This window comes from Eutrigla gurnardus, assembly GCF_963514095.1.
Source record: "Eutrigla gurnardus genome assembly, chromosome: 20".
NCBI classification, from domain to species: domain Eukaryota; kingdom Metazoa; phylum Chordata; class Actinopteri; order Perciformes; family Triglidae; genus Eutrigla; species Eutrigla gurnardus.
The window spans coordinates 259,223-284,271 of record NC_139931.1 but is presented as its reverse complement, the minus strand read 5'-3'; the positions used below and the strand labels follow the sequence as shown (position 1 = coordinate 284,271).

At 45.8% G+C, this 25,049-nt stretch overlaps 1 protein-coding gene across 2 annotated transcripts; it reads left to right on the top strand.

The window, feature by feature from the left end:
* The first annotated feature begins 16,044 nt into the window (after positions 1–16,044).
* emc10 (ER membrane protein complex subunit 10) lies at positions 16,045–21,453 on the top strand. Of its 2 annotated transcripts, XM_084037229.1 has the most exons (8): positions 16,045–16,183; positions 16,329–16,395; positions 17,229–17,341; positions 17,426–17,539; positions 18,142–18,326; positions 19,803–19,896; positions 20,605–20,702; positions 21,159–21,453. In XM_084037229.1, exons 1-7 carry the CDS (start codon positions 16,091–16,093, stop codon positions 20,689–20,691), a joined length of 753 nt encoding a protein of 250 aa, XP_083893355.1. In that variant the 5' UTR covers positions 16,045–16,090; the 3' UTR covers positions 20,692–20,702; positions 21,159–21,453. The 2 variants fall into 2 exon arrangements, with proteins under 2 accessions (XP_083893355.1, XP_083893354.1); XM_084037228.1 differs by lacking the exon at positions 20,605–20,702.
* Positions 21,454–25,049: the final 3,596 nt, after the last annotated feature.

The following is a 25,049-nucleotide window of genomic DNA, read 5'->3' as shown; positions in this document are numbered from 1 at the left end:
GACTTTTAATATAAATATGATGACAACACATCAGCTTTAACAAACACAGGATAAAAGATCCAGCCTGCCGCAGGCTGCTGTCTCACTGCAAGGAGGTGAGACGGGTGAGATTCTCAGCCATCGCTGTGCATTTTCCTCCATTACTTCCAGCGTTATTTGGTGTGCAGTAAATTGAGCTTCCACAAAATACTTTTCAGGCCGTCAATGTCACTGCTGCCTCCTCTGCGGATGATTACACGGGGATTTTATAGATGTTATCAGATCATCCTTTCACATCTAAATTTATAAGATTTGCACTGCTCAGCCTTGCCTATTTTCCCCATTTCAGTGGTTTCCAGTGTGAGATTCTCGGCGTCCCAGGTGAAAGATTTAATGCCGATGATCAGAGAAAAATTATTATGCAACATCAAAAATACCGTCCATCCATGTCTACCGCTTTATCCTGTATTCAGGGTCACGGGGGGCTGATCCCAGCTATCATTGGGCGAAGGCAGGGTTCGCCTGCCTTCCTGGATTCTGTATTTTTTACGGCACGGACATGCATTTGCACACCGCACACCTCCAGCATTGGACAGCCTATCATGTCTCCATCTGCTGGATGAATCATGTCATTGCACTCATCTTAAAGGCATCGGCCTTCAATATAGGCCTGAGCTGTCCACGTCAATGAATGGGCCCTTCTTTGTTCTTCTCTAATGTGTCTAACGATATGTAAATTAAATTTAACAAGGTTTTACAGTTACGTGAGAACATTTTTTAATAGAACAGATGGTACCGAGATGTCCAATTTGAAGATTCCACCTAAAAACCTCTCTAATTTGCTCTGCTTTACTTTATCAGCGTCACACTTTAATTTATACCATGTCCCAATAACATACGCTGATGCTGACACCTTTGCATAAATCTGTGTTACCTTTATTATGATGCTCAGATTAAGTTGATATACATTGATTGTGAGCGTGTCATTTCTCTTAGAGAGATCCCAATGTTTTCCATGTTCCCCGTCTTCGTTTGCCACGTTGACATGCTAGCGTTGGCCTATGAAGTCCAGCTGAGGCTGATGTCATTAGTTCGGCTGGATTATGGCCATAATTGTGAATTTGTGAGAGGATTGATGCCCTGGTAGCAATAAATATGTTTAATATATAATTAGAAATTTCACTCAGAACCCGACGTCAGCCTCCTGGTGGGGCTGAAGGAAACATCAGCGGATCATCAAAGTCAGGAGGATTCATCCTCCGGGGAGCATGAATGTTAATGATGACAATCAGAGGTATTTCAGTCTCCCAGTATGTCATGAAATGATGGGAAGCCATGTTCCATCATTAGTTCCACGCGTATTTAATCTGGACAGATTAGGAGCAAATCTGCAGCATCTCAATGAGTGAGATGCTGCTGTCTGTCTGACTGTCTGTCTGTCTGTCTAACTGTCTGTCTGACTGTCTGGCTTCGTGGCCACGCCCCTTTGAAGTCCGACACACAGCTGATCCGTCTTGTCCTGCCTGCTGGAGATAATGTCCTGGTCTTCCAGGTATATCTGCTAAATGATGATCTGCTCTCCGTTCCCTTCTTCTTTTTCACTTAATGCAAATCCCCACTCTCAGCACTTTCTCAGCCTCGCCGTTTCTTTGTCCTACTTTAATCTGATTCCACTTTCTTCTAAGAGCAGAGACGAAGGAAAAAAAGAGTTAAGCAAGAGGTGGAAGCTAAAAGAGGGAGAAGAAGAATGAGCCGGGGCCAACGGGGGTCAAGGATGGTGTGAAGCTTCATGTTAAGAGCCGGAGGATTGGGTTCTGAAGTGGGAGGGGCATTTATATTTAAGAAATATCACGCAAGATGCAGGTTGAAACATGATTTTATTTACTCATTTTTCGCTGACTGCCCTTTAAATACACACATTACATGATTTGCATCGTAATCATAGAGGTTTGGATTTCCAAAAAGCTTATCGCCAATATCGTTTTTAAACTGGAGGGGCTTAAGATGAATGCCTTCAAATATGACTCTGGAGAAGATGAAGTAATAATACCAACTCTGAGACATATGGGAGGGGGATTTGTGTGGAATGGGGATGTGTTCGTTTTCAAAGAGCGGAGCACTAACGCTGCCTGAGTTGGGGGATTTGTTTCTGGCGGATATAAAAGATGTATGCATCCTCCGATCTTCAAGGTGCTGAAGATAAAAGCAATGTTCTCTATATAAATAAATGTATTGCAGCGAATTACAAGGTCAGAAACAAAATTCTGCTTAGAAAACATTTTTCATCCAGTCTGCCTGCTGCTCTGTGATAATTAACTGAACTACTTTTCTATCTTTCAAGGCATCATTTACGTTCACTTGGAGTTTGTGTTTGTGTCACCTGACGAATTTCAGTCCAATATTGTCTTTTAGCTCTGTTTTTGGTCTCCACCACCTCCTGAGGGAAATATCAGTCTCTTTAGTGGCTGAATTCTCTGCTTTTTCTACTGGAAACGGCTTTAGCACTTATAAGAGTGAGTGGGAGTGAACCAAGTCAGCTGGCCAGGCTGGTTCAGCTCACGTAAAATATCATTGTTTGGTTTGTCCGTTCTGGGCTACCGTAGAATCTTTCAGGTGATTGTGCACTAATGAAACATACTTATTAAACTACATACAAGTTGGAAGTTACTTCCAACTGTGGCCTACCAAAATAAAAGCCCACCACCCCAAAGACAACATATTTTACTCAGTTCATTATTACCAAAATGCATTGGTCAATCACTCACACCATGTTCTCATACTCTGGAACAGTAGTTTTCAACACTGTTTCCTACAGACTTCTATAGACTGTGCAGCTAAATGGATATTTCTGAATGAATTCACGTGCCGGAGATTAACACAATGAGAACTCACAACCTGTACGATGTCGTTTGTGGACTATTTTATCACACGCCGGAGAAAAAAACCCATCTGCACACAAACTCTTTATACTGAAAAACAAAGACTTCTTTGCTCAACCTCTCTCTCTCTCTCGCTGTCTCTGCCTCGCTCGCTCACTCTTCCTCCCGTTCTGCTTTTGAAGGGTAACCTCTGTGGAATGTGCTTGGTTAATCTCTCTTGACATTTCCCCGTCTTCCTTTGCTGCGTTCGTCTCCTGCTTGTTCACTCGGTTCAGCCAAAAGGAGCCGGCCGAGCCCAACATTAGGATCCTGAAGCACGAGGCCAGAAAGGTTCAGGAAGTCCTCCTCGTTAGTCTGAACGGTGCGATGCAGCTGCGTCTTTAAGAGACGTTGAATGCTGCAGAATACATTGAGTCACTTAAGCATGTCTGTGACTGTAAGCCATGGCGTGAGCAGACGTGCTAACTAGCCGGCGCCGCCTCCCTCGCCGCCTGAACCCAAGGCGGTCGGTTGGTAACATGCTTATTCTCCGTTAATGCAGCCGGGTGCCCTTTTACTCAGCACCCCGGCGTTACACCCCTCCACGCCAGACAAGGGTGCTAACGCGGGTCAAGCTGTGAACTCGTGTTTCCGCCATGTGTGCGAGTCGGAGCCGTGAAAAGGCGTCTGAGTGAAACCTCAAAGAATGCTTCCATGCACCACTTGTGGCGTTAATATTTCCTTTGGATGTGAAAGTTTATTTTGTGGGCATACGGGATTCAGACGAGCAGAATGAAGGGAGGCCCCGAGGTGTAGAAAAATAAATCAAATGTGCTTCAACCGTACAAGAAAACAAACATGTGCATCTTAACGTCAGTTCAAACAATCAGACAGACGTCAGCCTGTATTTGATATCCCATAAAAGTTCATCCAAGTTTGTTTGCATAGAAGCAACTTTGATTTCGATGAGTTGCTCTTTTCACATTAAAAGTAAGAGGATTATTTTTCAAGGGCCACCCCCCCATTTTACCCATCCAGATTAGAGGCTCATAAAAATGGTGTAACATATATGCGTATATGTATTACAACCGTTTTACAACCGTGTATATTTATATAATCCTCCGGAGCGAGCTAGTTAGTAAAAATAACACCGATGACATCATAGTTTCCATCTTTCTTACTTTATGAGAGTGCAACACTAAATTGACCGAGGTTAAACCGAGCCTTTAGCCACCAGCTGTTTCGATTTGTTGATTTTAATTATGGAATTCACCGTCAGAGCTGGGAACCTGTCTCCGCCCACTCACGTTGAAATCAGCCAATCAGATTCGTCCTGCCTTTCAGAGTGAGTTCTGCTCTGGTGTGATGTTTTTTTAGTAGCTAACCCTCCAATCCACCTCCAGTTTATACACTTATCCGGCCGTGCTATTCAACCGGGAACCCCCAATCCCTTGAAAAAGCTCCTTCATCTCACTTCAGCAGCTTGTATCATTATTGTTGTTTTTATTATTATTATTATTATGCCCCGTGATGGCATGCAGCCCATCTGCTGCTGCTGTGTGTTTTGGTATTTGCATAAGATTCAAATGTACATCATCAAAACGGTGGAGTATTGACAGCAGAGCATAAAGAGAGGATTAATATTCAAACAATCTATTTATAAGCCCCGAGTGTGTGGATGAGTGTGAGTGGTATTATTGGCTCTTGGCAACGCCGTCCTTGCCGGGGGGGGGGGGGCAGAGCGTGACTGATGGAGTTTCACCGTTTTATGACGAGGATGAAGAGTGGTGCTGTCGGCAGATCGGGGTACATTTGAGCCGCTGCCCTCGCTATCACTCAATCGTTTGGCGAGTTGCTTTGACAGCTTTGATCCCACTGATTCTCACGCGTACCGGACGGACGTCGGGAACGCAGCTAGACCGGGGAAAAAACGTTAGCTATATCTACCCATGTATATTTAGGTTCCTCAAATAAATAAAATAACTTGCTCATAAAAATGGGCAAAGACGAGGACACAGCTGAGCAGACAGTTAGCAGCTAACAGCCCAAATCAGTACACTCACAGCAGCCACGCCCTTAATAATAACTTTAAGCCTAACGCTAACTAATGGCTGTGCGTTGTTTTTTTAATTATAAATAACGATGCAACAGTAAATGCTTTTTTTTGGTCCCGGAATGAATTTTCTCCGTATGAATTTTAAAATGTATTGATGGTATATTTGCCGGCAGTCATAGCCCTTAAAAAAGGGTTCCCCTTAAAGCCACAGTGTGATTCTGATGAAATAATCCAGATTAAATAGTAGTTTGACATGCAGATTAGTGATGGTTGTCGTTAACTATAAAAATACCAGACTCCCAGCTTCAAACCCACTGACCAGAGTTGAACAGGAGACGTGTTGCATATTTGGATGACCTACTTTGTGTTTTTGGCTGCTGAGCTTCACTATGGAGGGAGGGGGAGGAATATTTTAAATATTTTAAAGGATTTTTCTTCCTCATGAACTCCAAGTTAAGCTTCAGAAGTGTATAAAACTCTTCTGCTCTGTTTCGATCCTGTGTGGATTAAACCTTTTCTTTTTTGCTGACACATTATTATCATGTTTCAGCCTATAATTCAAATGTTCAAAAGGTTGATTACAGATGAGGGTGCAGGGAATCATCTCTGAAGGATTGATTTGGGGTTCAGGTGATAAAACGTCAGACAAACAAGCTCATTACTGTTTATGAAAGTCTGAAATGTGATCATTTAGCTTTTTTTCCTGCAGCCTCCGATGCTAATGTGTCTTTTGATAAAGGGGTATTTTTGGTGGTAATCCTGTGTTTCATGGAGATCCTCTCTACAAAGAGTCACTAATGATGTGTGTGCTGGTTGAGAAGGGGAGCTGGAGGTGTTGACGCCTCCGTTATGTGTCCTGCATCAGGCCTGTTGTGGCGAGGACTGAGGGATCAGGAAGCCGAGCCCGCCGAGGGAATGCAAGGGATGGGAGGGCCGTATATATAACGGCTACAGCCGTGATGATGAGAAGAATTATGGCTTGTTTGGATTCCAGCGTGATGTCGTCCTCCCCCCTCCTCCCTCCTCCCTCCCTGTGAGGAGGGAGATTTATGTATGAGCGAGGGAGGAAGGCTTGGGTAATAGGGTCGGAAGAGGAATAAAAAAGGGGGCGCGAGCCTGAAGATTAGATTTTTACGGCAGTGCTGTAAACTCGACCATTTTAATGAATTGTTATTATGCGAATGAAGCGGTCTCGACGTTCGCCAAATGCAACTCTAATTTAGGGATGAGGAATCTGTGTTGTTCGGTAAACAAAAGGCGGTCTTTAAACGCCGTATTAAGCTGTCAGCCACTTCAGCTTCCCATTCATTTCCTGTTTGTCTCGCAGCCGGCGCTCAGCTCGGCCGAGGCCTCCGAGTCACGGAGGAAGATCTGAGAACGAGGCGCCGCGCGGCGTTTCGAGGCACTTTGTTAATGACCTACGAGGTCTCGGTTCACGTCTCACACGTCTTGTGCTGTCGGACTTCACAGCGAAGCCGCTTTGACTCTGCATCTGTCTGTAATCCATCACGCCTGTGGGGGGATGGAAGTCTCGGTATGAGGTAATGCTACACTGGACCGGTGGTGAGACGGGCAGATTGTGGGGGGTTGGGACTCTCCTTCTAGCCACGATAGGGGTGATAGGAAGATGGCAGTGGCGGTGGCGATGGTGATGGCGGTGGTGGTGGGTGGCGATGCCGGCGGTGGCGGTGGCGGTGGCGGTGGGTGGCGGTGACGATGGTGGTGGTGGTGGCGATGGTGGTGGTGATGGCGATGGTGGTGGTGGTGGTGGCGATGGTGGTGGTGGTGGCGATGGTGGTGGTGATGGCGATGGTGGTGGTGGTGGTGGCGATGGTGGTGGTGGTGGCGATGGTGGAGGTGGTGGCGATGGTGGTGGTGGTGGTGGCGATGGGTGGCGGTGACGATGGTGGTGGTGGTGGCGATGGTGGTGGTGATGGCGATGGTGGTGGTGGCGGTGGCGGTGGGTGGCGGTGACGATGGTGGTGGTGGTGGCGATGGTGGTGGTGATGGCGATGGTGGTGGTGGTGGTGGCGATGGTGGTGGTGATGGCGATGGTGGTGGTGGTGGTGGCGATGGTGGTGGTGGTGGCGATGGTGGAGGTGGTGGCGGTGGCAGTGGCGGTGGCAGTGGCGGTGGCGATGGTGGTGGTGGCGGTGGCGGTGGCGGTGGCGGTGGCGATGGCGGTGGCGGTGGCGGTGGCGGTGGCGGTGGCGGTGGCGGTGGCGATGGCGGTGGCGGCGGCGGCGGCGGCGGCGGTGGCGGTGGCGATGGCGATGGTGGTGGTGGTGGCGGTGGTGGTGGTGGTGGCGGTGGCGATGGTGGTGGCGGTGGCGATGGCGATGGTGGTGGTGGTGGCGATGGTGGTGGCGGTGGCGGTGGTGGTGGCGGTGGCGGTGACGATGGTGGTGGTGATGGCGATGGTGGAGGTGGTGGCGATGCCGGTGGTGGTGGTGGCGGTGGTGGTGGCGGTGACGATGGTGGTGGTGGTGGTGGCGGTGGCGATGGTGGTGGCGATGCCGGCGGTGGTGGTGGCGGTGGTGGTGGCGGTGGCGGTGACGATGGTGGTGGTGATGGCGATGGTGGAGGTGGTGGCGATGCCGGTGGTGGTGGTGGCGGTGGTGGTGGCGGTGACGATGGTGGTGGTGGTGGCGATGGTGGTGGCGGTGGTGGTGGCGATGGTGGTGGCGGTGGCGGTGGTGGTGGTGGTATAGATGGGGATTCAAATGAAGAGTGATTTCCTTCACAGATGTGCTTCGGGACAGATGTTGGCCCCTGAGAGGATTATTGTTGTCGTGGAAAAAAGAAAGATGGTTCGTAGGAATTGTGTGAACCGCTTCAAATTTCAAATTCAAATGATTCATGTCCCGGAACGATGATGACGGCGTTCTTCACGGCTGGGAGGCAAAACTGTGATGTCGTTCCCCTCTTCCACTTCTCAGACTAAAAAATGAAATCCGATTACTAGATTATTTTCTATTGTGATTCTGATTACTGATTAAGTTTTAACAGGTAATTGTAACAGTAATTGTATTGGATTATATTCATTCATTATCATTTGACGTGTACGACGTCTAATTATCTGGTTATAATTTGGTTCATGAGTCCATAATGGATAGCCGGGTCTGTTTATGCTTTTATGTATTTGAACGGGTCAACCAGACGCTACTCCTCCGCTCTCCGAGGCGCCGCTCCCTTCCTCAGGACGCCTCAGGACTATTCTCGTGGCTGTTTATTGGGACGCATGCTTCCTCCTGATCCCCCACGCCTTCTTGAGTGCCACGGCGGCCTTTAGCGGGGAGAGCAGCACGCCATGGGGGGGAGTCACATGAGCTGTGACCAGCTGACAGACAGGGCCAGAAGGAAGGCTGGTGGGATGAAGTTCAGTGGAGGGCCAACCATGTGGGATGGGGTTGGAAACTGGGAGAAGCTCCTAATGTGGTGTGGGAACACGATACGTGTGATGTCAGGGCGCCGGATCGGTACGATATCTCTAATTACTGCCAATCAAAAGGGATCTCTGATTTCTGTCCAATCAGATGCTTCGACGATACACTGACATGCGTCTCCTAAACGTGCACTTTTTTGTCATAACGAAATATACTTTTGATTTTATCTGAGTTTGAATATTATTCCAGAAGCAGAAAAGATGGATCTCTATCAGCTCATGACGGAGGATGTGACGCCTCGGCTGAAATCCTCAAGAAGGAGAAAAGAAGGAATACGAGCCATACGGAGGACTTCCTGCAGATCGGCGAGGAGAGACGGACGCCGGCGGAGGAGACGGCGTTACGGAACGAGGGAGCCAATCAGGGTCAGACAGATTAGATGTGTGAGGGGCAGAGATAGTTCCTCCTCCTCTCTCCTGCTCTTTATCTGTTACCTCCTCTTCTCCCTCCTCTCCTCCTTTCCTCCTCTCCTGCCTTCACCCCCTCCTCTCCTCCCTCGTCTCCCTCACTCCCTCCTCTCCTCCTGCCTTTACTCCCTCCTCCTCCCCCTCTCTCCTGTTCTTTATCTGTTACCTCCTCTCCCCCTCCTCTCCTCCTCCCTTCACTCCCTCCTCCTCCTCTCCTCCTCCTCTCCTCCTCCCTTCACTCCCTCCCCCTCTCCCCCTCCTCTTCTCCTCCCTTCAGTCCCTCCTCCTCCTCCTCCTCCCTCCTCCTCTCCTCCTCCCTTCACTCCCTCCTCTCCCCCTCCTCTCCTCCTCCCTTCACTCCCTCCTCCTCCTCCCTCCTCCTCCCTTCACTCCCTCCTCCTCCTCCTCCCTCCTCCTCTCCTCCTCCCTTCACTCCCTCCTCCTCCCCCTCCTCTCCCCCTCCTCTCCTCCTCCCTTCACTCCCTCCTCCCCCTCCTCTCCCCCTCCTCTCCACCTCCCTTCACTCCCTCCTCCCCCTCCTCTCCCCCTCCTCTCCTCCTCCCTTCACTCCCTCCTCCTCCTCCTCTCCCCCTCCTCTTTTCCTCCCTTCACTCCCTCCTCCTCCGTTCACTCCCTCCTCCTCCTCCTCCTCTCCTCCTCCTCTCCCCCTCCTCTCCCCCTCCTCTCCTCCTCCCTTCACTCCCTCCTCCTCCTCCTCTCCTTTTCCTCCCTTCACTCCCTCCTCCTCCTCCTCTCCCCCTCCTCTTTTCCTCCCTTCACTCCCTCCTCCTCCGTTCACTCCCTCCTCCTCCTCCTCCTCTCCTCCTCCTCTCCCCCTCCTCTCCTCCTCCTCCTCCTGCTCTCCTTCCCCGTGTTTGAAGCCTGAACAGCTGATGTGGTCCTCTGAGGTTACCGCTGACAACGAGGCATGTTTCAGACGGACGCCAACATTACGACGCGTACCGCCGTGATGTCACACATCAGTGTGCTTGGGTTCCACGCCGCTGGAGCAACGGGAGGCGTTTTCATTCCTAAAGGTTTATAGCTCAACGTCGTCCTGCTCATTTTTAGCATCGTTGAATTACTCCAGTTCAAACATCATCAGCCCTTTACAAAGCTGTTATTATTATTCCATAATTGATCAAGTCATAAGAAATCCTGAACCCGATCATGTTTTACTCTTTAAACATGCTGAAATAAAAGACGGTCCGACGGCAGCTGCAGAACTGAGAGTAGAGAAAGGACTCGATGAAGACGTGAGCTTGTCACCAGCTCATGAAAACTCACGCCGGATTACTGAGTCGTGTTTAACAGCTTCATCAACATCTGAGTGAGAGATAAAGCATCCTGGTGTTGCCTTATTTAGGAGAGGACTATAAAAGACGAACATGCTAACCAGAGTCTCTTGATAATGTAGAAGCTTATAATCCTGCAGGAAGACATCTGAGTGTTGCCTTATTAAGGAGGACTATTAAGGACGTACATACTAACGAGTCTCTTGTTAATGAAGAAGCTTATAATCCTGCAGGCTGGACCAGCTTACCTGGCTTCTGGGGCTCAGGCATGTTTATAGTGGTTCCTCTCAGAGTGGCTTCCTCCCTCCTTGTCTGTGGATCTGCCTGCACTTCCTCCCTCATCGCTTTTTTATCAACTCAACCCCCCCCCCCCCCCTGACTACACACACGCCACAAAAAAACACAGAGTGGGACAAGGAGGCTGTCACTTGAAACCTTTGGCAGGAGCTGCAGAGCTTTGAGGAGCAGAAGGAAGACCCCATTAGAAAAGGTCCGGCCCCCTTGAGGTGTGGGGGGGGGGGGGACCTGCCAGCTCATTAAACTGGGAAAGGTTCGGAGACGGCCGGCTGACGCTAATCGGTCCTGACTGACAATTTGATGGAGCAAAGCAGGAGCAGGTCGAAGCCACTCGTATGTTTCCTGTTGGACGTGTTGAATGTCGTGATTCGTGTTGACGTTATTTATTGGCCTGTCGAGCCTGATATACCAGAGGTCTTCAGTCTTTTCAGGCCAAGGACCCCCTATTGGCCTATGGAGACCCGGTGGAGGGACCCCCTATTGGCCTATAGAGACCCGGTGGAGGGACCCCCTATTGGCCTATAGAGACCCGGTGGAGGGACCCCCTATTGGCCTATAGAGACCCGGTGGAGGGACCCCCTATTGGCTTATGGAGACCCGGTGGAGGGACCCCCTATTGGCCTATAGAGACCCCCCCCCCTGCAAATCAGATTGATGATTGAATTGATTTGGAGTTTAAATGATTAGTTGAAGCTTGAAATGAGGGTTGAAAGAGAAATGAACACCAGAGGAGGGTCAGGTTGAAGGAAACACAGTGAAAGTAAAATTAACTCTCTTTGAGGAAACAGCAGCCGTGCGTTCCTCTCGGACAATCCCATTTGTTCTCCGGCGAGCTGTCAACGCGGTTCTTTTATGGCGACGAAGGCCCACTGCAGGGCGGCGAGGAGCAAGGTCAAAGACAGTGGAAGGAGGTCGGTGACCCGAGGAATTCCTGGAGAGGAATAAACTCCCCGACCCACACACACACACACACACACACACACACACACACACACAGGCGTCCCATGTGTGGTGGCATAAATAACAGTAGATTTAATATTGTGTTTTTATCCTCTGATTCCAAAAAGCAGCCTGAAGCTCGTTTTATAAACGTAATTATGCATGTAAGCAGTTTTTTGGCTTCCCATTCATCCCCTCTTTTCTGAATTCTGCACTCGTTTTCCTCGCTGCCCAAATCGCCCGCTTGCTGCCGTAACCTTGGCTATAACAATAAACATTCTTTGAGACTTTAATTTGGTCAGAAAGTGAGGCAGAGATTGAAGAGCGGCTATTTAAGGCGAGTGCAACTTGAGATTCTGATGTTCAAGGAGAACAAAATACCCTCGAGGAAGATTACGGAGGGCCGTTTGAACAGGACATAAAAGCTCCTTGAGTCTGGTCGACCTACTGTAGATTCTAACTCAACGTTTCTGCTAAAGCTGATTTATTTTTCTAGCAGCTCGTCCGCGGTCCTGTTTAATGTCCCGTGACTTTGAACAGGCTCAGATCATACGTGTATTGTGGATTTAGGAGACTAACTATAGGTGTCCTGCATGATCCAGTGATCCGCGGTACAGGATGACACCAGAGTTATTTAACGCTTGCATTAGTTAAGCCTCGCTGAAATACACGTTAAGCCCCCTGAAGCAGGTCCTGTCCACCTTCACAGCAGCCTTCCCATCACCACACACGGTACACGACAGCAGGCCGCTTCCTTAGTTATAGATTCACCTACAATGTAAACATTGCATCAATGTTGATCAAACATTCAGGCCATCTTTGTTAATAGCCAGCCTGATTTGGGCCAACTCAATGCTCAAAGGTAAGAGTTATATATGTAGCGTCACAAAGTACTTCACCATGAAAAACATAAAGAGAGTCTGATGAGAGTCTGTGCTTCTGTTAATGCCACCACTACTGTTAATGCTACTACTACCAGACTACCAACACCAAGGTTAGAACCCAAGGGCCTGGGCTGCACCAGATTTCTGCCTAAAAGCCTATTAAGGCAGTTTTTTCTCGCCACTGTCGCTGTAACGCCCCTGGGTGATGTTGGGAATTTGAAATTTTGAGCGTATTCTAGTCCTGCTCAATGTGTTAAGTGTCCTGAGATGACTTCTGTTGTGATGTGACACTATAAATAAAATTGAATTGAATTGAATTGATTGTTTTTTAAAGATGACCACCTTCATTACAGCTGTGAAGCGTCTTTTTGCAGCCGCTTGTGTCTCTTTGTAGTTGTTTTGTGTCTCTTTGTAGTTGTTTTGTGTCTCTTTGTAGTTGTTTTGTGTCTCTTTGTAGTTGTTTTGTGTCTCTTTGTAGTTGTTTTGTGTCTCTTTGTAGTCATCGTATGTGTCTTTGTCTCTTCCTTGTGAGTCTCTTTGAATGACATTTTGTCATTGAAGGCCAGAGGGTACCCTGATCATTTGAGCCACCAGGCCTGGATCACACGTCCATCAGAGTCCCAGAGTCTCCCTGAGTCTGGAGCAGGACCAACCACCCTGATCATAAGACCTTAGAGACCTAGACCTGCAGGTGGAGGTCTAATATAAGCAGCTGACCTTCAGTTGGACGGTGAATTTGATGGGGAGCCGGTTTAAAGGGCTCCACCTGAGACAGATGAAGAGGGAGTTACAAAGACGGGATAAAATAGAAGGAGCAATCATTTGTCTCCATCGTAGCTTCAGACAAAACAGGCCTTCACACTTTACATGGTCATCAGAGGAAGAGCCTGACGACTATTTATCAGATTCATTTCACAGATGAGGCGAAGGAAAGAAGACTCTCCTGTTTCTATCAGCAGTAAACTGTAGAAAATGATCATCCACTTTTAATGGCACCTCAGCAGCCGTGAGGGTTAAAAACGGAAGGGATGTATAATTAAAGATCATCTGTAGAGTATTGATGAGATATGCTGATAAAACTCCTTATTATCTGGGAGCAAACCCAAGAATTCTGGTTTGATATATGAAGAACAATTTGGGGTTTATGTCGACTCGGATTGTTCATTTCAAAACGGTATTATTCAGATTTCATTCCAGACGCAGAAATCTCTGTTGAAGTAACGGTTATTCATTCTGTGAAGTAGTTGATTCGTCTGATCGGTGGCCAACATTAATGAAGACCTCCATCAATGCAAAAGGAGTAACGGATATTTCAGGGATTAACCTCAAAACATTTTGTTGACTTTCTTTTCTCATTTTTCACGACGCTCCATTTTTAACAGGATGCGACGACGTCTTCCTTCAAAATGTCCCGTCGTCGCTTCGTAGAAATATACATGCTTCCATATTTGCCTAAGAATAGTAAGGTGACGCCGTTGTTTAGGTGACGGGGAGTAATGTGCCGTCCCACTGAGGGGAACACAGACGTATAGGCCGGCATAGTTTCAAAGGCAGCCCCGAGGGAATCGCATGCCTCAGTCACCATATATATATATATATATATATATATATATATATATATGTATATCTCCAGGGACCCCACATCCAGGACCCCCCCCCCCTCCAGGACCCCACCTTCAAACAGGAGCTACATGCACACAGTCATTTGATAACAATTATGTAACGAAAACATGAAAAAGTGAGAATTACAAGAGATATTCAGGCAAGTGCAATGTAATGTGTAAAACCTTTTGTAGGGAATAGTTGTTTTTTAAACATGTTTAATGGTCGATCTCGTATTAGCGGCCTCAAAAAGACCTTCAGGACGTGTGGAAAAGGGGTTTTTGACCTCATCGAGGACTTCCCATCAAATCTGGTTTCTGCAGCTGGAAGAAGGTACCACTCCCCTGACAAAGTCGCTCAGGATTAAACACTGGATTCAAAACTTCTTCTCAGCACTTTGATGCATAAAGTTTAAAATGATGGATGCCTTTCACTCGTGAGGTTTTTTCTCGCATGTCAGCAGAACTCCTCAGCGAAGGAACAAGCGTTGAGAAATAAATCACATCAATCACATTTGGCAGAAACCTGCCTCCGCGTCTCTCTTTTGACACTCCCAAGTTCCGGGGCTCATCTGGCCTGAAACCCCCAGAGAAGTGGAGTCATAGGCAGGCAGCCCCCCCTTCGGTGGCCCTTGGACCGTTAAACAGGGATCTGGCAACCGCAAACTCAAATTAGAAAGTGAGATCATGCAGGAGAGGACGAGAACAACGATCCATGAATTCTGGTCTGGAGGTGCCACATATCGGAGCCCATCCTGCTGAACCCGTTGAGCTCAGGGAACGCAGCGAACAAACGAGGCCCGAGCCGCTGCCATGAAACGGGCAGCGAGTCTCGGAGCTTCAGAGTGGTGGGAAGAGATCAATTCATGTAAAGACCCATTCTTACCCTACACGATTCTAAATCCATTCACAACTTTCAAAAATCTTATTTTTTTCTACAAGAGAACCTCGATATTACTACTTGTGGACAGTACAACTTCACCAAGTCAAAGTTGAGTCATTATTGTTGAAATATCATGTAAAATACCAGTTTACAGTGGGGTCTTTATTTCTGAAACATTTAAAACATGAACTGAACTTAAGTGAAATGTTTTTTTAGCGTGAATAAATTGATCTTTCTTGGTATCAGTTGACAGAACTTTTTGCTCTCATTTCTGCAATATTAGTTGGTTTATCTCTGTTGATAAATTCATTTATTTCAGCAGACTTTTTTCCATTATTTTGGTCCCGTTTTTGGGAAAGAATATTCGACTAACCCTCGATGTTAAGTAAAGGTCGTAGCAAGGTCGTTCTGGTAGCAGCAGGCCGTCCCAGCTGAAGGCACTATACTATGAGACGATGTTGGTCTTCATAAATGCAACTGCAGTTTGTTTTTTGTTTTTTTTGTGGTGATGACTCAGGTTTCACTCCTTTTAAATGGACCTTTAGGTAAATTAAACAACAAGAATACAGAATGCTGACTAAAGAAATTACACTCACGAACAACCCTCTTCATCACAGGACATAACTATGTATTATTCAGCTGATAAAATGGCACTTTTAGAGGCGTGGGGGGGGGGGGGGGGGTGAGAGTAGGGTCGAGGGTCTTATCTGGTCTGTTAGCAGCCTCTGCTGGCCTCTATGTGTCACTGCATACACAATCAAAGGGTGTCAGATCTTCAGTTGATCTTGTTTGGGAAGGAGAATGGAATGGTGTATTTGTCACATTGTCTTTGGGCTGACGGATATTAAAACTCTTACAACCTTCTCTGCTTCAGTTTAAACACAGAGACACTGAGCTGACATTTAGACCAAAACAGTCATCATAACCTTTGCCAGAAAACACAAAAAGATGCTTCTGACCTGTTACAAGACCGCAGACACACACGTTCATTAGCAGCACATTGTCAACAGGAAACTACTGTTAACTCAAAGAAATTCTAAAAATACAAACTCATGGACGAAGCTGTTCCAGCAGCGCTGACATGTTCAGGAACTGACGAGGTGAAAAATAAAGTGGGTTGACATAAACTGAGTGGTATGAATAAACAACATGCACGCGAACTAGGTCAGCACATATACCTTAAATAGCTCAGGACGCGCAACAACAACAAAAAAATGTGTGCGTGTGCGTTGGAGTAGCTTTAGTCTGTTGAAACTCAAATAATTACTCTGCATGTTCAGGTCAAATTTGAAAGGAAATCAATTCATTGTAATGATGTGTTCCAGTTGTGCGTTTTCGCCTAAAAACATAATAAACTACCGTATTTCAGAGACTTTTATTGTGAAAGTACGCTCCGGAAACGTTGTACGCTTGACACCGGCTTCCGGTTACCTATTTCTGTCGCAATGGCTCGTCCTCGAACGTTAAAAATCGCAGTTGTTGCTACTGTTTTGTTTGTCGCATGCGTGGATTTTGTGTGTTGTAATAACGGCCGAAGGGTAAGTTGTAGTCTAAGTTAAAATGTGTTAATTTAAACCCGGGTTTTAATGCGGATGAGCGGAAGCTGCACCTGCTAGCTAGTCCGTTAGCATTAGCTTCGCTCCGCTGCGTGATAACGGTATATTCTCTTATTTCTATTATCAGGTTGGCGATGGCATGGAGACGGAATTCGGCGGTTTCTCCGTGCCTCTCGAACACTCATTTGAAGTTGGTGAGAAAGTGTTTAATATTATTGTAATAAGCGTATATTACGTCACTGCTAATGCCGATGGGCTAACACTGCTAGCTCTGTGCTAGCAGCGCTAACAGCACATCCGAGAGGAGAAAGCTAACACACCAGACTTCATTCAAAAAACTGCCAATTTAGTCTCGTTTCACCTATCGATAACCGTTGAGTTACGTGGTTCAACACGCGTGTGTGTGTGTGTGTGTGTGTGTGTGTGTGTGTGTGTGTGTGTGTGTGTGTGTGTGTGTGTGTGTGTGTGTGTGTGTTTATTACAATTAATATAGAATGAAAACAATAAGTGACTTTAGGATAGAATAAAAACCTGTAAAAGACATTAGAAACAATAAACCAGCTACACTTTAAATGTAGATGGAGCAGACTTGGCATAGCAGGAAAAGCACAGGTGTAATGAAAACATGGCTCAGTTGCATTACGTATCCCATTCAGCCATTATTAATGTTATTAAATATTCAGTTAAATGTTATTTACAGTATCATAAACCATTCATATACAAGGCAATTTAAAGTGCTTTACAGAGGCAGAGAAATGCATTATTTGCAAAGGATATCATCATTTTAAAATACGTGTAGAATAAACAGGACAATTGCGTTTTAAAAAACAATAAACCAGCTATATTGTGCACGTATGAAAAAGCTGCAGTAAACAACAATGTGTTCAGGCCTGATTTAGATCGGCACTAGAGCACGCTCATGATTTCCAAAGTCCCAGCATCAGCTGTGCTGAACTGGCCGGGCCGTGTGTTCACTTCTTCATTCCTGCTACCTGCTCTGCTGTGACTCTCTGACGTCGTCCTACAGATGATGTAGCCAAATTTCGAGTGCGAGGATCCCTCGTGCTGAGAGCTGGACGGGAGCCCAGCGTCTCACTGACTCAGAGCCAGCTGTCGGAGGAAGACAGAACCAAACTGAAGGTGAGGTATGCTGCGTTTTCAAGGATACAACCAAAGGGCTGAAGGACCTAAAACACCTGCTTGTCTAACTGTTTGGTACCACAGGAAGTGGCTGCAGTGGACGGGCTGTACAGGGTTCGGGTGCCTCGCGTTTTGCTGCAGGCAGACAGACAGACAGAGCGACAGATGGAAGGTTACCTCACCGGATTTGTCAGAGCCGTAAGTACTTCGTAGTTTCATCAGTGTATTTCTAATTTTCTGAGTGTGATATGATCTCACATATGTTTTACTGTTTTATGTGTTTTTAGTTAAAGTGTAAAATTGTTGGCTGTTTCAGTGCCTTTTTAATATAAAAGCCAATTTATCTAAAAGGGTTAAAATACTGTTTTTCTTTTTCTTTTTTTTTTCGAAAGGAACTTCTTTTAACAACTGGATCCCTAAATTATTAAAGTTTGAGTGAAGATTTTCCTCCAGATATACATTTGAATTCCTCTTTTGTTATGGTTGATGATGATATCTTTTTGACTGAACCGTCGAGCGTCTATGTTTTGGTGAGCCAAACAATTTTCCACTCTGGTGGAGCGTAACGTTTTTTTTATTCGACAGCCAGCCGATGTTGTTGTTTTCATCATTAGCATTTTGATGCAAAAAATAAATAATTTCAGACTTCTATTTTAGAGCGAAATGTGTGAGAATAAAAGTGAATTACGACTTGTGTGAAATCAGAAATATCTAACCAATCTGAGTGAATTGAGATTACAGGCTTTCTTAAATGTGTGTGATATAGATCATATAAAGCTTTATTGGACTCTGATCCCCAGTGTGCCATGATCGAGTCCCACCTGAGCGACGTCATCTCCCTCCACACCGACGTCTCCGGGCACCTCATCGGCGTCTCCATAGTAACACTACCCGGAGCCTGCAGGGGCACCGAGGTCGAGGATGAAGTCGATCTCGAGGTCTTCAACACCACGCTCGGCATCATGGCTCCCATCAACGCACCGGGGTCAGACATCCTTCCGATCTCCACTGCCTGAGTGCTCATGGTAGCACGTTGTTAGCATCTCCATCAGTGTCTGTCTGGAGTCTTAGTGTTAGAATATTAGAGTAGTATTAGTGAAATCCTCTCAGGGAGCTTCCTCACATCTCTTTGATTCACTTCTATTTGAAGTTTGAAGTTTATTTGTGGATAACCCCTTGAGATGAACAATCATCTCATTTTCAAGGGGGTCCAACATATAATACAAGACAAGACATCGTTACAGCAACAGACATAACATACATAGAAACATAGAGGCTCTCATCAACCCACCTAACCAGACACCAATCCCAAAACCCCTCCATCCCCACCTGCTGCAGTTATATACATATACACCACCTACCACACAACACACACCAATACACACCATCAACACTACTTTCATGGCATTGTGACACAATATAATACAAGACTGTTGCACTATGCAACACAATAACACATAAGTACAATGGCCATGTCAGATAATCACACACAGATGATAGGAGGAGCTCCCAGATTCTAACACTAGTAACAGGTACATGGTTTTATAAGGTATTTTTAAATAGACGAAATGAGCTAATAGTTCTTATGGAACTAGGCAGGGTGTTCCAGTCAGAAGGAGCTTTACATTTAATTTCTTTGTTGGTTCTTGGGATAAAGAAAAAGGGTTGCTGAATATGTCTTAGTGGGTATGAGGGTGTGTATGGTAACAGGGATTGTTTTAAATAAGAACGGTAGTTGAAATGGATGCATTTAAAGATGAACTGGAACCAGTGGTAGCATCTTCCAGCATGGGGGGATAACCAGTTTAGTGTTTGGTACATAGAACAGTGGTGAGTTAGATATGGACACCTTAAAATAAATCTGCAAAGACTATTATAAATGACATTGAGGGATTTAAGATGTACCTCAAATGTATTCTGATATACAATATCAGCATGATCCAATATAGGAAGTAATAGTTGAGAAACAATTATTTTTCTCATCTGAAAGGTGAAACAGTTTATATGACGGTAAAGAATAGCAAGATTACAGCTGAGTGTTTTAGAAATGGTCTCAATATGCTGCTTAAATGAAAGAGTTGGGTCGAGCCAAACACCAAGATATTTACAGCTCACTACTTGTTTCAGTGGTGATTCCTCATTAAATGATCAAATCAACAGAGTTACCAAGGCCTTGTCTGGTACCAAATAACATACTGCATGATTTATTTTGATTTAAAATGAGTTTGTTACATAACAGCCATCTCTGAACAAGGGTAAGGTGTGATTGAAGGGATCTTTCTATTTCTGACTTATTAGCCCTAGATGTATATAGCACTTCTATTTGCTTTGGTGCAGCAGCTTTACATAGATTCCCTCTGTTGGTAGAACAAGTCTGTCTGCACCCGCTCTGCCTTTCACATGCACTTTCTGTTTGGGGTTGAGATAGAATGCTAATCGCTCTCCTTTTTCTTTTTTCCAGACCTGAGACGGCTCTGTTCCTTGAACGCATGGAACAGGAAACTGAGAAGAAAGGGAAGAATCCACAAGAGCAGAAGTCTTTCTTTGCTAAATACGTAAGTGCTGAGAGCTGATGAGGCCAGAAGGCTGAGCCTAAAGACTCTCTGCCTTTGGTAATTGGGCTCTGATGATTGAATTGAAATGGCTCTTATAGTTAATGGAATGACTCCTATGGACACATTATAATGCTTATCAAGCTCTTCTTTCTTTTTTTGCTTCATCACTCTTTCTTTACATGCAGCACATATTAAATGTAGTAATTGGGGCTCATCAGGGGTTTTTTTCCTTCTTTTTCACCATTATTTGTGGCTGAAAATTGGTTCAACATTTCCTGTCTGTTTTGTGTCCTTTTCATGTCCTATGAGACAAAGAATCCCTGCACTCATCTGTTCATATCGAGGCTCCTCCTTCATAGCACCAGGCTTCACATCCCCAATAGCAGACATCATTTGATTTGCAATTTTAAACATTTTTGTTTCAAATTATAACATTTTTCAACTGATGGTTACATCGATCTATTCCCTCACAGTCTGATGTAGTTGGAGAAACCCCCCCCCCCCCCCCCCCTTCCTGTTTATTAGGTGGTCCTGGGCCCAAAAGGGGGGATCAGCTCCGTGTTTGTGAAACCTTCTTTCTTGTGTCCCCACGTCTGGCTCGGCTGAGCTCTTTTATTGATTTCTTTATGTATTTATAACCCGTGTTGACTGTGCTGTGCGGCGTCCAGTGTCAGTGTGTTGACTTGGTGCTGTGCTGTGTTGTTGCAGTGGTATTTGATTCTGGGAGGTGCAATCTTCCTCATGATCACCAATTCAGCACAGCCCCCAGCAGGGGGCGGCAGAGAGCAGAGCTGATTCCCACTGAAGTACTGTTTTCTTACTTGTGGCTTTTTCTGCCCTTCCTTCCTCCCTTCCTCTGCCAACTTGATCTTTTTAACTTGTAAGCAACACGACTAACTGAAAACCTGCACTTTGTTTCCCACTTGTTCCCTCGTTTCCACCTCTTTGATGGTTTTTTCCAGGTTCAATGCCAAATATGATTCGGTCCTTAAATCCAAATCCTGTATGTGAGGAAGCCTCAACCATGGAGACATCCTAAATCTTAACTATGTGAACGTAGGATGTGTTTGGTGTTGACCCTGAGGTTTCTCCTGTTTGTTCTTTTACTTTCTCACCCACATTTAACTTATTCTTCTGCTCAGAACATTAGTAGAAGCTAATCTGGGATGACCAATCTGGGGCTGATTTCTGATCACTGTTTTGAATTTGTTGATGATGATCGTTTGTCGGTTATTTTTCATCCTTTTTCTTGTCCTCTCCAGTGGATGTACATCGTGCCCCTCGTCCTCTTCCTCATGATGTCTGGAGCTCAGGACCAATCAGGTGGAGGAGGCGGAGCAGCCAATGGAGGCGGCCGATAAACAACTCACAACGACTACTTTTTTTTCCTTTTTTTTTTGGTGGACATTTCTTGAACAGATTTTAAGTGCTGTACATAATACTATTTAAGTAGGATCAATGTCTGTCACACACATGAAGCAGCCCAGAGGAGACACCGTGCCCTGCACATGACTGCATTTTTAATACTAACATGAAAATAAAGTATTTATTACTTCACCTGCCTTCTTTGTATGTCACTCTTAGTCTGAAGCTCAAACACCAGCAGTCATTTAAAACACAGAATATACGTCCAGTAGACGGTGCTGATAATCAGGAAGGAGTCTGATAAGTTCGTACATTACAGCCCACTTTTAGAGCGCTGGCCCACCTCAGGAGGAGGAGGATGATGATGATGATGATGATACTTACTAGATAAACACCGTTCCCGTCTGGTTTCCGTTACCAATCGGGGGAAACCGGAGCTGCTTCTTCGTCAGTTTGCCACATTTGAACTGGAAAGCCTCCACTCAGCTGTTTAATCCTTTTTGATACAGCCTGGGGTTTACCAAGTTGGGATGAGAGCAGCAGCTGCTGACACCCCCCAAAACAAGTGTCAACTGTGGTGGCAGACAGTATTAAGCAAATGGCGTTTATATAAACACCATGTGCAGAAGTATTTTCCTGATTCCCCTCCCAATGCTTCTCCTCATCATCATCTACATGGCTTCTAGTTTCCTGTTTCCTCTGCCCTTCATTCAGCATTCTCTGATGGCCGTGGAATGTTCAAACCGGTTTTTCTCACGGGTTCTGACCAGATTGGATTTGAAAAAATAAATATCTTAACATAGAAAACACAGACGACTGCAAAAAGCTGATCCTTCGCTGTGTCTGAGATGATTCTTCTGACATCTCTTTGCCACTTATGTGTTTTATTTATAAATGTTACACACATTGAACACGGCTTTAGAAACGGAATGTTCCCAAAATCCCCGTGTCAACATCGCCTATCCTCTTCCTCGTGTCAGCCGGCTGTTTTTAGCCCCCCACTGTGTCAAACCGTGAGGAAATCCTCTTATTTTAGGAGGCTCAGCATTGAGCTTCAACACTTGGGCGACCTCTGGCCTCGTCCAATCACCAGTCGGCCTTTCTCAGAATGAGTCTGGCTGCCTCGCGGCTCAACTTGAGAAATCAGGTGGTAACAACTGCTGAGGGAAACGGGAGAGCTCTGAGGAGGAGAGCGACAAAAGTCATCTGTTTGTAAAGAGATCTGCTTGTGTCAGGTTGGGGGGGGGCTGTGTGTGTGTGTGTGTGTGTGTGTGTGTGTGTGTGTGTGTGTGTGTGTGTGTGTGTGTTTCACGTGATGTCACCGGGGAAACATGACAAGCCGCGTTTGAACATGTTTTGAAAGGTTTCTGAGCGAAGGTGAGCTCCTCATTCCACTTCCAAACCCCACCAAGGTCAGCAGGAACACTGATGCATCATGGGAGCGGGGGGGTGATATATGTTCATCTACTGGGAAGCATGATTGTTGTGATCTTTTAGGAATGGAGTCCCATGTGCTTTGCAGAACGCCACGCTTACACGCGTTGCTTTCAACAGACCTGCATAACAATGATGACATCAGAATGACATCAGAATGACATGAAATAGGGTTTAAATACTCTGAGAAAGACTCACATTTGTATATTTTAGGGGATAAGATTGCAGTTTTTGCTGCCCCTCCACCACGGCTCGTCCTTGTGCTTCAACACATTTGTGTTTCTCCTGAAAGCAGAGCGACATGCTGTCACTCCAGCTGTTCTCACTTTATTTCTACACATCTGTAGCAGAAGCAACTTTAAGGTCATGTAACGATAACTAGAGTGTCAAATAATTCGGACTCCTTTGAGCTCGGCTTTGGTCTCCACCCAACTCTTGAGAGAGGCATCCATCCGCTGCCTGACAACGGCTGCACGGCAACCGTTTACCCCACAGCAGGGTGTCAGACGTACCAGAACCAGGCCACGAGGGTCCGGTCCAGCCCGCTGGGTGACTTAGTGAAGTGTGACTCTTTCAAGGAAACTGCACTGCTGCTCTTATTTGTCCTAATCAGAGCAGCGGCCCTGCTGGATCCACCTTACCGATGATCACCTGTCAGAGGCTCAGCTGTTCACACCGGGGGGTGTCTTTGTCAAAAAGGACCAAAGTGGACACACACTGTCGGGTTTTCCAGGAGAAATGGACCTGGTTCCTTTCTCTCCACAGAGGCCCCTCCAGGAACATAACATCAGGGAGTTAATCATCTTGTGTTTGTGATCGTAGCTGAGAGATCTGTGTTCATTCTGTGGCCAACTACACTTTAATTGAATGTAAGAATTAGAGAAGTTTAAAATGTTTCTTTTAATAATAAAGGTCAAAAACACTCATAGGAGCCATTAAAATGTTCACATTAATATAAAACCACGTCTGAAACTAGAAGAAGGTTCTGGTTCACTTGTTATTGAGGTCCAGCTAGCCGGTACTATCAAGATCGAGAGACTTTCATTCCGGCGTACGCTCACCTCAATAACAAGCGCACTATCGCGGCACAAGGAACACGTGCTCCCTTGGCCGCATCCCATTGGTCAAAGGTTCTCTGGCTGGCTCTGATTGGCCCTTTGGAACCAGGAAGCGGTGAGGTGAACAAGCTTGTATGAGATCCCGCGCATCGTCGGTTTACGATCCGCATTTCAACGTCGAGAAGAAGACACTGGTTCCCAGCGTTCCCAGTATGAATCGGAGGAAGACGTACTGGACGAGTTGGAAATCATTCATTAGCGCGAGGGGACATGTCAGCCAATCGGTGACCTCCTTTGTACTTTAGTTCCGCCCTCTGAGCTGTCAATCACAAGAGAGCCGTCGGGCCGAATTAAACCCGGGAAAATACAAGAAGTGGATTTCTGCCGGAAGAGGATTTAACGACGCGGTGAGTTTTAACTTCACAAACTGAAGGTAACATATTTATTAATTATGGACAAAATGTGAACAAACGAACTAAAACATCCGGCAACAGTAGAGGTTCAGTAAGCAAGGAGGCCGATGACGTAGCGACGCTGGTCTGGTCCTTGACTCAAAGTAACGACGTAGTATCTGAAAATCATGGCTGATGTAGTATGTTATTATTTTGAGAAAGTTTCTTAGAATTTTGAGAAAATAAGTCAATATTATGAGAAAGTTTCTCATTATTTTGAGATAAGTCACAATAATGACAAGATTTCTGAAAATAATGACTTAGTATCTGAAAATAATGGGTTAGTGTTGTATGTCATTATTTTGATAAAGTTTCTCATTACAGGGGGGGGGGGGGCGGGGGCACCGGTTCGATCCCCGGCTCCTCCTAGCTGAGGGCCTGGTGTCCCTGACCTTGACTCTGCCGTCGGTGTGTGAATGTGTGAATGAATGTGTGAATGAATGTGTGAATGAATGGGTGAATGGCAGTCAACACTGTAAAGCAAAGCGCTATATTAATGAGGACCATTTACCATTATTTTTGGGAACGTTTTTCATTATTTTGAGAAAGTTTTTCATTAATTTTAAGTTTCTCATTATTTTGAGATAATTCAAAAATAATGACATTTCTGAAAATAATGACTTAGTATCTCAAAATAATGGGTTAGTCTAGTTTGTCATTATTTTGGAGAAAGTTTTTCATTATTTTGGAGAAAGTTTTTCATTATTTTGATAGTTTGTCATTATTCTGAGATAAGTCAACATAATAATAAATGAGAGTAATGTTGCATTACGAGCCCCGGTGTTGGACTGTGGGGGTCGGAGGCCGAGCAGGAGAGGTCAGATGAAACGGGCGGCCGCTTGCA

Coding starts and splice junctions, on each gene's coding strand:
- emc10 (XM_084037228.1), top strand. CDS start 16,091: ATGGCTCGTCCTCGAACGTTAAAAATCGCAGTTGTTGCTACTGTTTTG. Junction 16,396..17,228: donor CGAACACTCATTTGAAGTTG/GTGAGAAAGTGT, acceptor GTCGTCCTACAG/ATGATGTAGCCAAATTTCGA. Junction 18,327..19,802: donor GCTCCCATCAACGCACCGGG/GTCAGACATCCT, acceptor TCTTTTTTCCAG/ACCTGAGACGGCTCTGTTCC.